Below are 15713 nucleotides of genomic sequence, written 5' to 3' on the forward strand. Positions count from 1 at the left end.
AAAAACTCAATGTGGATGAATTCACTCAGATGAGTCATTTCAGGTAAATGATCTTCCCACCATCATACCACAGGCACCCAAGATAATTTCTATTGCTAAAATTCATAGCCAAATACTAGAAATGTCATTTTGATGCTTACTTCTGCATGTATTTGAGATTCTGGAATTGAAACTTTAGAATTCAATAAGAAGTTGGAGAGTCAAAATGTGCAGTTGATCTTCCGAAAAGGACTCAGAATTTAGTGTCACAGGACGCTGGGTCAGACACTGAAGCCAGCTGAAAAAGATTCCTGCTTCCACCATCCTCCTTTTCTCTTCATGCCTTAGCCACTCATCCTAGCTATGTGCTGTGGATTGCCAGTAACTTTACTACAGCTATTTGCACTGTCAACTAGATTGGGGGTGGGGTCTGCGTGTGTGGTGTGGGGGTGGGGTGGGTGTGGGGATGGGGGGGGGGTGTGTGTGTGGAGTGTCGGGGGTGGGTGTATGTGTGTGCGAGTGTGTGTGTCTGTTGCAGAGGGTGGTGGAAAAAGAAGTAACTTACAATTATTTTAACGAGACAGAGTAGATCTCAGCCCAAGCAGAGATGCATCTGCACAAATGGGTAGATGGCAAACAAGTATGCTGGCACAGGCATTGGTACAAGCAGCGGGAGTCTCTTCAGATAGTTTTGAAGCAAACAGTAGCATTTTTTCAAATTATGCCTGTCACTATGGTCAGAACTATAATGAGGTGGGAGCCATTCCTTCAAAAAGAGACAATAAACACAATCAAAAAAGGAAAGGTAAGAGAACTCACAAGGTGAACAGAATGGGAAAATATGCAGTGCAGCCTTATTCATAAAATGAAATCCACATGGTAACTGTATGAGACAGTATCAGCCCAATTATCAGTGATCAGGAAAAGCTCAGAATCATGCCTGTTCCAAGGACCAGATCCAAATTCTATTTCTTCACTACTAATAGACAGGAAAAAAAGGATCCTGCCCTTTTTTCCTTACGTGAATCACTGAACTTCTGCCATTAAATTGCTCAGGGGAAATCCAGTGCTTGGGCTGGAGCACACCCTGGGCAGAGGACTGCTCTGCCAAACCCCCGTCCCAATTTCTTTCTGTTCTTTTCTCCTGACCCAGACTCTTTATCCCAATTGAGTACTTTCACCCATCCTGTTCCTGTTCCTTGTCTTCTCTCCATTCAGGGCAGAAGGCTTTCCTCCTCTGCATTGCCAGAAGGCTCATTAAAGACTGCTGTCAATTATTGTGCTCACTCTCACAGTGACTGACAAGCGGAAACAGCAATCGCTGCACAGAAATCATGCTTTGCTGTGGACTGCACACAGGGGTACAGGTCCTGTAGTCTACACACTAGGAACATTAAAAGGCTAGCCCAGTAAGTATAAGCAATCTTGAGGTACTGGCTGCTGAATGCAAAGAAGTGTCCAATGTACAGGTGAAAACTGTCACTTAAAATTTGGACATACCTAGGTGGCCTTTCGTAAGAGCAGTGATGTACTCAAAACAGGATCACATCCTGTTTCAAAGCAGAAGGAGGCAGGTATTTGCTAACGAAAAAACTGCTAATATAATTGATTGTGTGCAAAACCATTTTTATTTATATATATAAAAACCCCAAAATAACTTTATTCTTTTCAAAAGCAATTGAAGTTAAAAAATCAGAGGCAAGCCTGAAGCATGGAAAACTGTAGATCAAAGAACTGTGTACCAACAAATAGGATCGTATGGTGGCTGGTGTCGTGACCTAGCTGCACTGTTTATAAAAAACAGTTACGGTTGAAACTAAGGAAATCTGAATACTCCTTTTGGATACCAAAACTATCTGTCTTTCTAAGGCAATCTCTAAATGACTCCCTGACACAACCTCCATTCTTTGAAGATTTCTCTTCCCTGAAGAGTATTCTTTCATCTGCTATGCTCCAGACTCTCTCACTCCAAAAGCTGAAGAACATGTACCCTTAGTTCCTTCTGAAAATGTTCTCTGCTCCATTAGGTCTTCAGTGGCCAGCACATCTGCTTGCAGGACTTCTTCCTGAAGGACTTTGGGCTATCACTTCCTTTGAATATATATGTCCTCTGTGGTTTCTTCCTTAATTATGATCCTGGGGTGCCGAACACATCTCTGGTGCACTGATCTCCAAAACTCACATAGAAAAGTGCTGGAAAGCTGAAATGAAGCACAGCATAGCAGAGTGGCTGCTGAAGCTAGTGAGCCAGAGAGATTTTCAGGCTGGGAAAGGACTAGAAAGGAAAGAATAATTTCAGGACTAGGTAGGCAAAATAGCAAGAAGAGAGGCAATTAGATCAAATAGGAGGAAAGTGAGAACAGAGACTGAGGTCAAATCATTGATCACAATCATTTGGAACTAACTACAGAGAAGGGAGTCAGGGATTAGTATCAATGACTCCAGGACAAGATAAGACACATAGAAATTTGCATTTTTAGCAGTCAGCCAGATATTTATTTTTATCATAGCAGAGAGGCTGGTGTGGGGGTAAGAGGTAAAAGGCAGAAGTTGTCACAATAGTGATGAAACAGACCAATTTGGTGCCTTTACTCAGAGGAGAAAAAAACTTTCCCTGGAGCATGGTGTGTACAAAAAACTACCTGGCCTTCAACAGAGTACAGAAGTAGGCTCAGCTACTAGCTACAAGTGGTCCACATACAGCAGGTATGCTGAAGTCCCCTCAGTGCTCTCTCCACTCACCTGGTGACCAGAATACATACTTCCTAGCTGTGTCAGGAAGGAACAACTTAAATTAAGACCATGGCACCAGTTAGGAATGCAGGAGCTGTAGCCTTTTTTCCTTTGGCAGGGGAGTGGGGAGGGGGTGGGGGGTGGGAAGGAGCTGTCCCGGCTAAGGATATGCCTTTGATGAGGTACTTGGCAAAACCTTGCGGTTTGGGGTTCACAGTGGCAGGGATCAGATGTTCCACATTACAACCAATGTCCAAGTGCTCCCACAGTAGCTGTGATTGCTATCTGTGGCCTCAGCAAAGAGGACTAATCATAGAAAAATTGCCTCTGGGTACTATGTCCCTCCTTTTTCAGAGGCTGCTTTTAGGTATTGCATAACTTTCACAACATTTTTGTCAGGCTATGTGATGCAATGCAGCATTAGGAGAAGATACTTGGTGGCAATGATGTATTTGCCAAGTCTACCGATTGATTCCTAGTAGCTTTGGTGTCTGTGTATAAAATACTGTCATATAAGCCAAGCTGGAAGTAGATATGTGACAGCATGGCTTTATTTTTTCCTTGTAGTTTGTGCCAGAAAAAAACCCACCATCTATACCAGGAAATAAGGCAGTCAAAACAACAGTAAAATTAACTGAGAAAAGATCAGAAAATAGATTTTTGATTTATCCTCTTTACAGAAACAGACTGAGACTGCACAAGATTCAGGTTTTGTGACCCATTGATTGCTATGTACTTCAGTAAGGTGGTCGTTCATGATTAAACATACTTTAAGCACTCCAGATACAGGAAGAGAGCTGACTTGTGTAATTATCACTGAACCAATCAATAAGGAGGGCTAAGTGCTAGAGGAGTTTTAATGTCATATTCAATGAATGTATATTTAAGAATATTAGCTGTAAGATGTTAATGTCTTGGCCTAACACTGCTCCTGCTGAATTTGATGAGTGTTGATTGTGGTTTCAGTAGAAGAACGATCGGCTAAACAGTGAGCCATCACCTATGAAATCCCAGGGAAGGTGAGCCACATTGAGATCTTGAATCTACAGACAGGAGTAACCAGTATGTTGTCATACACTAAGCACATGATAATGCAAACTACAGGAAAAAATAGTGACAGGGAAAAGCTTATCACTGGCAAATAAATCTTTGGAGAAACAGAACAAAGAAGAAAGTAGAGACTGGATTTACCCCCTTTCTCCCCTTCAAAAACTAACAGAGGATGTGAGGTATTAGTCATTAACATAATACTGATGTTTAAGGGGAAAATGAATGAACTTAGAGAATGGTTTGAAGTGGAATGTGGTTTTGGCTGTCTGCATTTTAAAGTTTTCTACTTCATTAGGAAAAGAGTGGTTTTAAATTTAGGAACACAGGGGGTGCTCCTAGGTATTGGGAGAGGCGAAAAGGCACACCATGTTACTGTATGGCTTTCTGGAAAGCATCTAACTTCTCATACCTCATGTCCCCATGAAAAACAGAATGATGGCTGCCTGTGTTGGTAGGACGCCTTAGGTCCCTGAAAAAAAAAGCCCCACATTTACATTAGTACATTACAATAGTACTTCTCGTGTTCAAACTCCCTCACAACCTGTCACGGATCCTCACAGTAGGTCTGTTGGCCTTGATTTTATAGACCCATATTCTAATTTCCAAATAAAAGGGAGTAGCTCTACAGGTTGCCCAAAGCCAATGTGGTGGCTAAGGTTTAGTCCGCTGAGTGACCCTTCGGGTGTGGGTGAACATGAGTTTCTTTGGCACCAGCCAGGAGCTTCCAGTTGCAGGTGGCGTTTGGGCCGCCACATGGCCAGCTGCATCCTTCCCAGGTCCGCATGTGCTCTGCTGCTGGAAGCGCTTCCCAGCAAGGTGGCCGGAGCTGTGGCCACGCTACACAGGGGGGACAGGGAATGAGGTAGCACCACGATGGCCATGCTCCTTGTCAGGACCACTACTCACCTGCTGACGCTCCAGCTGCCCGCTTTTCTTTCTGAACATGGTGGCCACGAGAGGCCTTTGGATGACAGCTCAACGTTAATGACGCTGCGCAGCGTTTGCAAAACAACGGCCGGCAGACCCCTGCAAGGGCCGCCCGTGGCAGCTGGCAGGGCGGCTCTGGGGCTGTGCGTGCCCGCTCCCGAGGGGCCGGCTGGCCGGGCGCGGCCCAGCGGGGCATCCGGGGCTCACCCGCGGGGCCCCCTCGCCCCCGCACCCCTCAGCGGCAGGGCCGGGGGGACGCGGCCCCGACCGGGCACGAGGCCTTGCCGCAGGCCTCGCACCTCGCCGCGGCTCCCGCGGCCTCGCTGGCGGGGCAGCAGCCTCCGGGCGGCGGCGGCGAGGGGGCAGCGCCCGGGGGCGGCGGTGGGGGCGGCGGCAGCCGCGGGCCCAGGGGCGCGGGGGGCGGCGGAGGACGGGGCCAGCGCGGCTGCCATTTCCCCTGGCCCTCAGCGCTGCCGGGCGGGCGGGAGCGAGGGCGGGCGGAGGAGGAGGAGGAGGAGGAGAAGGAGGAGGAGGAGGAGGAGGGAGGGAGGTGGCCGAGCCGGAGTGAACTGAGGCGCTAGCTGCCAACACTCACACATCGCCTGCCGCCGCAGCAGCGCTGCTCCCGGACCCGGGCAAGAGGGACAGCGGGAAAGCGAGGAAAATCCAGGCGCGGGAGAGGAGGCAGAAGATCGCTGGCAGGGGGAAGGAAGTCAGAGGGGAGGGAAGCGCGGAGAGAGGGAGAAGGAGCCCTCCTTCCCGCGGAGAAGACGACTTCCCATGTAGCTGGGGACAGAGGGAGAAGCTGGCGCTCAGAAACTGAGAGAAGCTTTCCAAGCAAGTTACTTAATCCCCGAAGAGCGGCGGGAGGAGGGAACAGCAGTAATCAACGATCATAACCATTATTCCCAACCCCTCATCATTTAACCCCCGGGCGGTTCAATGCACTACTCCAAGCTCTTCCTAGTTTCCTCCTCGGGGTAACTTCGGAGGACACGCCGCCGGTGCTGCCCGGAGGTGAGAAGAAGAGCCTCGGAAGAAGGAAGGAGAAGTTTTGTGGGGGTTGTGTGCGGAGGAGGAGAAGATGGGCTGGAAACGCCGCTGCTGCTGGGGAGGCGGAGGCGGCGGGGACCTTCTCTGCCGGCTCACCCTGGTGCTGGGGTTCCTGCTGCCCGCCTGCAGGACGCGCCTTTACACCAACCACTGGGCTGTGCGGATAGCTGGGGGGCTGCCGGAGGCCAACAGGATAGCTAGCAAATACGGATACGTCAATATAGGACAGGTAACCCTCCTTAAAACTACTTCCGAGCGGGCGCCGGCGGCGCGGCCAGCAGGCGGGCGGGCAGGGTCCGCTGCCGCCGCCCTGCGCTGCCGGGGCAGGGGCACGGGCAAGGGCAAGGGACGGGCAGCTCCGCGGCCGCCCCGCGACCCCCCAGCCCCGCCGCGGGGCGGCCGGCGAAGCCCCCCAGCGCCGCGGGCCGGCGGAGGTGATGCGCGGGGGCAGGTACGCGGGAACCGCGCCGGAGGGGCCGGGCTGGGGCCGGGGCCGGGGCCGCAGCGCCCCCTCCGCGGCCAGGTGCGGAGCGGGGCGCGGGCCGCGGGGGGCTCGGGGGGCCCCGGCAGAGCGCTGCCTCCGCGGCGGCTGAACTTTGCGCTCCGCGCCGGGCACCCTCCCGCCCCGCTTGCAAAGAAAAAACCGCCAGTGCAAGAGGAGCCCGTCCCGCGGCGAGCGCCCGTATCCCCGGCAGCCAGGACGTGGCAGCTGCGGCCGCCCGCCCGCCGCGGGGGGCGTCCCGACCCCCCTTCTGGCGGGGCGTGCGTGAGGAAGGAGAAGGTGACAGGGCTGGCCCCGGTGCCCCGGGGCGGCTGCCGGGCGCTCGGCGGCCGCCGGGGAGGGCGGCGCGCCTGTGCGGACCGGGGCCGCCGCGGGGCTGCCGCAGGGTGCGAGCCGGGCCCGCGCTGCTGTCCCGCAGCCCGCTCGCTTTCCGCAGGGTGCGGTGTGAGCGCAAGCGGGAGGAGCAGTCGGGTCTCGGGTGCCGGCGCTGTGGGCAGGGTTCGCCGGCCCGCGCCCGGCCGGTTGGGCAGCACCTGGGCTCTGCGGAGCCCCGTGAGTGTTTCGCTGGAAAGCGCCTGGGTTGCCGGGATCACGCTGTGAGAAAAATGCTTGGATCCATCCATCCAGGTCTGGGAACTGCAAGTGAGGAAACACCTGGTTGTCGCTGGATCCTATCAGGCTGGGAAGTCCTCCCGCCTGCTACAGCTAGGCACAGTTGCTGCTTGAAATGTCCTAAGATCACTTTTTCTGACAGAGTTTGTGGCCAGTATCCTAGGCTTTCCTGAGAGTTATCCTGAAAACAGGAGTTGCAGATGTAGGGTTTAGCAAGGTGAGTGCCTAAAAAATAAACAATTCTGCCTCACACTTGGGTGCAAACATCCAAGAACAGTCTTTCTAGACAGTGGTTTAGAACTGAAAGTTTAGAAATGAGCATTTACCGGTACAGAAGGCTTTATCTTATACGTGAGATTCACAAAAATGCAGTGCATTCACACAGTGGGCCTTTTACATCAACCAGATCAAAATGAGATGCAATTATTATTTGTGTTGTAAGATGAGTTCCCGTTTACTCAAAAGTTTGAAGCATGCATCTCAACTGTTCACCATCATTGCAAGTCTGAATAAGAACTGTGCAGTCTGTTTAGATAAATAATTTACATAAGTAAAGCCAGAAAATGACACTGAGGGAGCACAAAACACAATGTGTAAAGATGCACTTACTTAAAAAAAACCATGAATACTGACTTCTCTTTTGGAGCACTTGGGCAGGTAAGGAATGTTATTCCCAGGTGGAGGCACAAAAGTTCGGGAGGAAGGTTTCATGTCAAAATTGAACGCCTGCCTTGAAATTGCCATTTAGGAATCCAAGTGCAAACTTTTTTGCTTTGATGTCTTTCTTTATATCTTACATGCATCTTTTGCTCAAGGTGTTTCTCTGTATTCCTGTTTGGGCCTTTGCAGTGCCGAAATAAGCAATATAGTCGGTTGGAGGATGTGCTTCTTCCCCTTTGGTCTTTTTTCAAGCCAGCTGGCTAACTCAGAGCCTGCTTTCTTATACCCTGTTATCCAAACCTCATGTATTAAGTAAAGAGTGTAGTAAGCCGCTATTGCTTCTTATGTGTCAGTGAAAGTGCCATGTATACACCTATGGGATATTAATAATAGATACATTACTGATCAGGTATACCGATGGGAATGAGAGCAAATAGAGACTATAAATAATGAAAAACTGGAAAATACAGTACCAGGTATGCCAGTGAAAAGAGAGCGTGTGTGAAGGGAGCCAATACTGTTGCTTAGTTATGCAGATAAAGAGAGTGCAGGTAGGAGATGAGTATAAGAAAGTTAAATGATAGATTCATGAGAAAGAAAACTTCAGTAACAGTATGAACTAGACTCATGGGAGATTCCTCATCTTCTGGCTGTAACCAGCCTTTAAGAAGCCACAAGAAACAGGTGGTGGGCATATGTGAAGACATTCCACAGAGCTTCCTATATGTATTTTGGATTGGAGTAACTGGGTGCTAGATGTCATTGTGCCGTGCCAGCATAGAGTGCAGCCCTCTGCCATTGCAGTTAGACACCCTAAGAAGTGTTGTGCATTTGCACAAAGTCTTATGCAGAGTTTCCTTTTATGGGTATCTTTTTACAATAGCCAGTGTTAAGTTTCTGGTAATTTATTGCAAAATCATCTCCAAATGCTATTTTTCTGACAGCACATTTGTTAGTATGTTGGCGGTCAGTCTAATGTCTGTTCTTTTATTCCCAGCTCATGCTTATAAAACTTTCATCAGACTGACCTGGTCACTAGATAGAATTTATAATTTGAGAATTCAGAGTCCAAATGGCTGTGGTCTGACCATACATAGTTTAATATGTAAATATATGGTTCAAAGCCTGTGTAAAATTGTTCTGTAACTGTGTTTCTTAAATATATGAAAAAATATGTAATGTTTTCTGTGAAGCTATCGATCACTCTTTGTAGATTGTATCATTTGATGAAGATGGTTAAAGGGAGTAAGGTATTAACTTTTAGAGAAAAGAAGTCAGGAAATATCTGGACTAATGAGTTAAATTTGCCTGTAATGGGCTTTTTGTGTAATTTGGAAAAGCAGAAAGATAGTTGACACAGAACAGGAAGTACAAAGGAACAAAGAATGGGGCAAGAATCTACTGTTTGTTATTGAGAGACAATTGCAAGCAATTTAAAAATCTGTACTTAGTGTGAGTTGTTGAAAGACATCCTCTTAGCTGAATACACTGTGAGAACGCTGAAAGAGATAACCAGTAGGCAGAATTCTCTGTTAGAGGCAGGACTTCACATGCTTATTGTCTGTGTATTGTGGCAGCTATGGCCAGACAATTAAACTTTGGTTTTGCTGATAATATCTCTCCTAGGTAAGCTGAGAGATTATAATTAAAGCTGCAAGTGTTAGTCAAAGCTAAGTTGTTTACTTCTGCTTAAAGGAGGAGATTACAAATCTTATAAAAATACACATCCAAAAGTCATCTGAAATAGATTTTTAAAAACCTAGTGTAATGCATTAAGCATAACATTTTTGGTTAAATTAAATTTGTGAGCTCATCTTTAAGAAGAAAGTGCAAAAACTAAGCCCAGATCCCACTATGGCTGTCCCAAAGAACAAAATCGGTACAAATGACCCAGAAAAAGAATGGAATTAAAACAGTCAAGATAAGACATAGTGAAACTGTGTATAAAAATGAAAGTCAAGTAGGTGCAGTTGCAGCAATGCAAACCAGGAGTATTCTGACAACGGTTACTTACATGTTTAAAGCTGAAAGGAATAGTGGAGAACTGAGGGATTCTGAAGGTCTTACTCTTCTTACCAGCCACCCTGTTAATTTTGAATGAGTGGAGGCGCAAGGTGCTGTGGAAGAGTTTAGTGTAGATTTGGATTAAAACAATTGAGTGTAGGCAGCATTTGGGTTGTATTTGTGGAAAAAAATGTCATTGAAAGGTATACTAAGTTGATCAGTGGAGACAAGATGGTAGACCCGGGAAGGCTGTGAACCATTAAAATCAGACTACATCCCTTCTCCCACTTTTCTTTTTGGTGCATTCACAGTAACAGGTAGAATTTAGCTTTCCCTTTTTGTGGTGCTCCTGTGATTTGGCAAATATCCATTTAAGTCTTGAAATAATTCTTATGTCTATTCTCATTGCCATGGTGATGACAGGAAAGCTACAAAGCCTACTTGGACGACTGGACAAGTTAGAAATAGATGGCAGAAAGGGATGTTAAAACAGGCCTTGAGATCACCTACTGGTAAGCAATTGAGTAGTCCTGCAACTCACAGCTTCTGGTAAACTGTTGCTTTCAAACTTCTTGTGTGATCTCCATCTCTTGTTACAGAAATTTGAAGCTTTAGGTTCTCTTCTTATTGAAAAGAGGAGTTTTCCATTAATTTTTAGGGGACGTGGTGCTACAGAGAACGAATCTTCTTTTACTTGCGTGTTTTTGCAAGCTACGTGTTCTGGTTCTTGTTTCCTACAAATTACTCCAACATACAGCTCATTTATCCTGTATTTGCTTACCATTACCAATGTGAAGTGTACAGTAGACATAGAAGTTGGTGGGGTTTTTTTTAAAGATACTTGAATTTTTGCAGTAAGTCTAGTGAGACTGTCATTAATTTTCTTCATATATGGCTTGGAAAAGCGTAGACCGGCAAATTAGACCTATCATTGTATCAATTGTTATTCAGTTTCTGTTGGAAACTCTTTCCCCACAGGACTGAATGAAGGTTACACATCAGAAGAAAAGAGGCAGTAGATCCCGTTACTGGCTGAAACAAGTGGGCAGGATACCCTTCAGAAAGTCAGTGATTTTGATTGTGGTACTTAGTGCCACCAGGTTGGAGCTTCTGATTTGGACAGTAGGGCCCACTTGAGCTGACACTTAAATTAACAGACATTCACTTAAGGCCTCTTAAAGGCCTGTCCCATAACTTTAGGCTTAAGTACATGGTTACTAGTAATGTGATTTCTGTGACATAACCATAGCTGCTTCGAAGACAATGGAGCAAACACAGTAAAGCTAATCTACAAAGGAATCAGCCCCAAATCCTCTTTCATTGGGCGTTAAACTAGCACAGGCATGTAATATCAGAACTTAAATGCATAGAGTAGACTTTTTTTTTTGTCCTTTTACTATGTATTGTAGGTATTTCTGGCCTGCCCTTGAAATGCAATTAGTGTTTCTTTAAGGAGCAAATCCTTGCCTCATGAAAAGGTTGCCTCTGTTATTTTTGCATGGTTCTTTTAAGAAAGTAGTCTGCACTAGTGAACCCTCTAGGAGTATGATAAGTAAGTATAATGCAAAGCAGTCGAGGAGCTGTTATAAGTTACACGGTGGGTGGAGCAATATAATGCCTCCCCCAGCAGCTCCTTGCTGACATATTTTACCCTTCTGTTTTGCAGTGGCTGCACTAAGCAGACCTTTCTCTTAGAGCAAAGCATCTGTCACTGACTTTTGAGAAAGTTTCACTGTTGGCAGCTGTTCAGGGTTAAACATATAGTCTGTGTAGCATTGTACAATTGGTATAAATATTATGACTGTATTGATAGCATGGAAATTCCTTACTATACAGTGAAAGAAGGAAGCTTTCTCTTGATACAGCCATGAAAGTTAAGGTATACTTATATGTCACCTTGATTCCCATGAATTTCCTCATTTCTTGTAAACACAACTTCTCATTAGTTTGGTGGTAAAATATTCTCAACAGACTGGAGAAAGGAACAGCAGCTTACAGAGGGATGACTTGTAAAGCATCTGAGAAGTTGGGAATGCTACTCTGGGCTCCAGTGCTGAAAGCTTTTGTGCTCTTGAGCTATTGACTTTCCCCACGTTTCTTCATTTATATGGATAAAAGAGGAGGAGCTTCAATAACTAACTCTGGGCACATAAGCTTATTTTAATTTGAAATGTGTGGGCTTCAAAGTAAGGAAGTTTTTCTAGGTTTGTGCCTTTCTAGAAAGTGGTGCATCATCAGTTTCAGGTTGCTGTCATCATGTGCCAGGAGTTTCTCTTTCAGGCAGCGGACTTTCATTGAATGTGCAGTAGAGTGGGAGAAACAAACACCTGATACCCAAAGATGATGAAAGAATGGAAAAGATAAAGATGTCTTACCTGTGGCTCCAACAAGGGACAGAAAAGTTGTATTAGTTAGTATAGGAGTAAACTTTTGATCCTTCTGTTCCTTTTTCATTCTTAATTCTAGGGAGGGGCCGAGGATGGGTCAGCACTTTTCCAGATCACATCTTCACTCTCCTAGTTGTATTTTTCCAGTAATTTTTTTTTTTCCTCATCTCTTCCAAGGTCTAGTGGCCTACTCCCCACCCTTGGCAAATGAGGGACTACCCTTTCCCTGCAATTTTCTTCCTGCAAGGAATACATACTGTTTGCCAAAAGACACCTAAGTGAGAAGCTTAAGGTGTGACCCAGGAATCACTGTTAGATATACAGATGTGTTTTTTAGACAAAATAAATGCTGATATGATTTGCCAGAAGGTTTTTCTTTGGTTGTTTTTTGGGTGGGTTTTTTTGTTATTGTTGGGTTGAGGTTTTTTTACTTATTTATTGGGAGTTTATAGATTTAAAGCCAGCAAATCACACAAAAATTTAATAAATATTAGTTCATTTCAAACCTGAGGTCCCAGTGATGGCACAGAGAAGATGTGTAACAAGATCAATTGATTAGAAAGAATGAGAGGAATGTCTCTTTTCCATTTTCCAAATCTATTCCTGATGGGAGGCAAAAGGAAATTTTGCAAACTAAGTAGCTGAAATTGGAAGACTAGGAAAAAAGCATTCGGTTAAGAGAAAAGGGAGGTTATTTTAAGATAAAAAGCCTAAAGCAAGCTTGTTTTCAGCAAAGGCAGATGTTTGCTACCCTGATCTCCACCACCTTAACATGGATGACTCAGAAAAGCAGGATGGTAGGGCTCTCTGTGCAAAGTTCAGCTACCCCATCATATTAATAATATACTCAGTTAATAGAAGAGACATGCCCCTTAAGATTCTGTGTGGTCATAGCATTGAAACAGAGTATAGTCTTACTAAAATTTAATACCTGGGATAAATTTAATGAAGTACTGAGTATTAATGATGCAAGTACCAGAACTACAGTATTAAAAGAATCAAAGCTAGATATACTCTAACCTTTATGCACATGGAGATGTAGTGGGGTTACACAAATACACCAAGGAAAACTGAATTTTCTCCTATTCATGGCAGAAGGGAGTACATTTAGGGACTGGTAGAGAGTAACCACCAGGTAGAAAGATCTTTGGAAAACATAAGCACTGAAATAACATTCTTGCAAATGCTCACATGCCACAAAACCAGAAAACCAGCACATATTGGAGAGTACAGAGGGTATGCCATGGCTAATTACTTCATACTTAGCCGTAGTTCCCTTGTCTGTGCAATGAGAGAGATGAGGGAGAGAGAGCAGAGCTTACTATTGCTAGATGTGAGCTTTCATTAGGAGTCAGATGAAGAAAAGGATGTGCCAAATGGGTTCCCGTGATAGAGGTAATCTCATATTCTTTGTATGTTGTTACAAAATAAGAAGAGATGAGAATCTTGTTTAACAGCATAGCAGTCAAGCTACAAATTATGTGATGATTTTTTATTTAAAGCCCTTAGGCAAACACACACTCAATTAGACTTTTAAGAATAACAATTAGTTGCAAGCCCAACTTACAAATGGCAATGTTTGTGAGAACTGCTGTCTCAGACAATGCATAAAGAAGTGGACCAGACTATAATAAAATGGAAGAACTAGAAGAAATCTGTAAAACATACTGAGGTAAATCAGTAGTGCATCATACCTCTGGTATGGCAGTGATCATGTCTGGTATGACATACCTCTGGCTGACAATGGCTGACAAGTGTAGAAATGAAGGGCAAGGGGCACACCTCTACAGATCCATTTGTCCATCACAGTGCCCTTGAGGAGGATCGCTTATGCCCACGTCTTTTCTGGCATCTATTTAACCAGTTTTCAAAGGTCTTCAGTAAGGAAGTTCCACAGTGCCAGGACATGGTGGAGTCTAGTGGCTCATTATCCTCTTTGCCACCTTGAAGTCTAAGCTGTATCTGTCATCCTGCAGTTCAAAGCCCACGTTTCTTGTTTCTTTATGAAGATAAAAAGTACCAAGAAAAGTTGTAGCGTTCCACTCTTCCTGCCATGCACTTTTATCTTTCTTCATCCAAGCCCAGTCCTTTCCCTTGTTTCACATAGGTCAGGCTTTCACTGTTTCACTGTATCAGTCTTACTGTTTGACTATGGTCTTTCTAAGTGATCCTCATATGCTTGAGCAAGGAGCTGCTGAAGTGTTACAGCTGAGTACAGCATAAGGATCCCTTCAGCTGTCCTCAGGACAGCACTCCAACTTACGCAGCCCATTACGGTGCCTGTCTGCCCTGTAGCTGCATGCCATTGTTGACTTTGTTCAGCTTGTGGTCTGCTACAGTTCAGAGGTGGATTCTGACAAATTCCTAGCCCATTGATCTCCAGCCTGAATTAATCCAGTAGGTAATTATTAATTAGGTGTAGTACTTTGTGTATGCCTTTGCTGAATCTTGCCATTTTCCCCGGCCTTGTTTTACAGTTTCAGTTTGTTTTGAATTCTGTTCCTGCCCTCCAATGCGCTTGCAGAAGCTGTCTGCTTCTTCATGTTGTGTATAATAGGTGTCTTTCTTATGCCAATAATCAGGTCACTAGTTGAAACATTGACCAAAACAGTTTCTAGAGGAACTCTGTCAGGTAGTCATTTGCTGCCCTGCCGTAATAAACAGCTATATCAATGTTACTTACATAGTTTTGACCTACTATTGCATAGTTTAATTTTGTGCCCTACTTCAGGAATTCAAAGTGGACTGTTAAGTAATACTTGAAGATAGATGCAGTTTTTAATTCGCAAAGTATCAGCTCGAAATAAGTATGAAAATCACAAGGATATTGGATTGGACTGGATCATCAGTGACTGCTATTATATACCTTAAGGTGCTCATAAATGGATCTTTTTACCTCAGTTTTAAACAAATCTAAAACTAACCAGTTTTAGAAGTGGGTTTGTTACTTGTCCTCAGTCTGGAAAGTTGTGTTGGTTTTCCTTTCCTGTGCTGTTTTCCAACTTATAGACTGAATTTAGTCATGGCCAATCTATATCTGTGCTTGTGCTTATGTGGCTCATCTGTTTCCGCAGCATGTTTTCAGGGGGAACCAGCCTTCACTTGTTCTGTAGCTTCTGTTTTCCTATTAAAAGATAGGCTTCCCACTCTGTGGTCATCCTGGTTGCTGTATTTTGATTGACATCTCTTTGCCTTGACCAGAAAATGATGACCAGCTTGTATGCAACCTCCCCACTACTTTCTGCAATGTCATAAATAATTCTCTAGGCTTTGTCAGGCAAGATATTTCCGGTATTGTATTTGCATGTTTTGCATCTGTGTTCTGTGATTGACCAGTATATCTTTCTCTTCTCCAAATGATGAATTGAAAAATCACAAAGTGGGGGGATACATATATCAACCGTGGATGTGAATATATCATATGGTTCCTAGTGAAGAACTGTGATGTTCTTTGTCGCCTACCAAACACAGAACAAAATATGGTGAAGCAGAATCCGGCTTGCCAGAGATATGGCTTAAGACAGTAACTGATTATTTGGCAACATGCTGGACCTAACTTGATTGATACTTGCAGAATGAAAAACTCTTTGGAATGAAATATTGGCAAGTCCAGAAGAGTATCAGAGTTACACCATGAAATCCTGCCAGAATAGCTTGTTGTGGAAATTCTTGTGGATTACATGGTGGTGTATGATGGAGATGAGACTGGAAAAGGCACGTTAGCTGGGCATGATATGGATTATATAGTTCTAAACAAATTAGGAAAGAAAAAAATCTCAGCACAGACACTTCCATATAGAAGCAGG

General features: G+C 44.9%; 1 protein-coding gene and 1 long non-coding RNA gene across 3 annotated transcripts in view; one reads left to right on the plus strand and one right to left on the minus strand.

The window, feature by feature from the left end:
• Nucleotides 1-1625: 1625 nt before the first annotated feature.
• LOC130142817 (uncharacterized) lies at nucleotides 1626-5182 on the minus strand. Its single transcript, XR_008819532.1, has 3 exons — nucleotides 4669-5182; nucleotides 4172-4231; nucleotides 1626-2180 (listed from the first exon to the last, which is right to left on the minus strand). It is a non-coding gene; the product is annotated as an uncharacterized LOC130142817 (long non-coding RNA).
• A 79-nt stretch (nucleotides 5183-5261) lies between these two features.
• PCSK5 (proprotein convertase subtilisin/kexin type 5) overlaps nucleotides 5262-15713 on the plus strand; it is a 247790-nt gene continuing 237338 nt past the window's right edge. For both annotated transcript variants that reach the window (XM_056325218.1, XM_056325216.1), the window contains exon 1: nucleotides 5262-5971. In XM_056325218.1, coding sequence (XP_056181193.1) covers nucleotides 5774-5971 — 198 coding nt within the window. In that variant the 5' untranslated portion in view covers nucleotides 5262-5773. The remainder of the gene's footprint in view (nucleotides 5972-15713) is intronic.

This window comes from Falco biarmicus, chromosome Z, assembly GCF_023638135.1.
Source record: "Falco biarmicus isolate bFalBia1 chromosome Z, bFalBia1.pri, whole genome shotgun sequence".
NCBI classification, from domain to species: domain Eukaryota; kingdom Metazoa; phylum Chordata; class Aves; order Falconiformes; family Falconidae; genus Falco; species Falco biarmicus.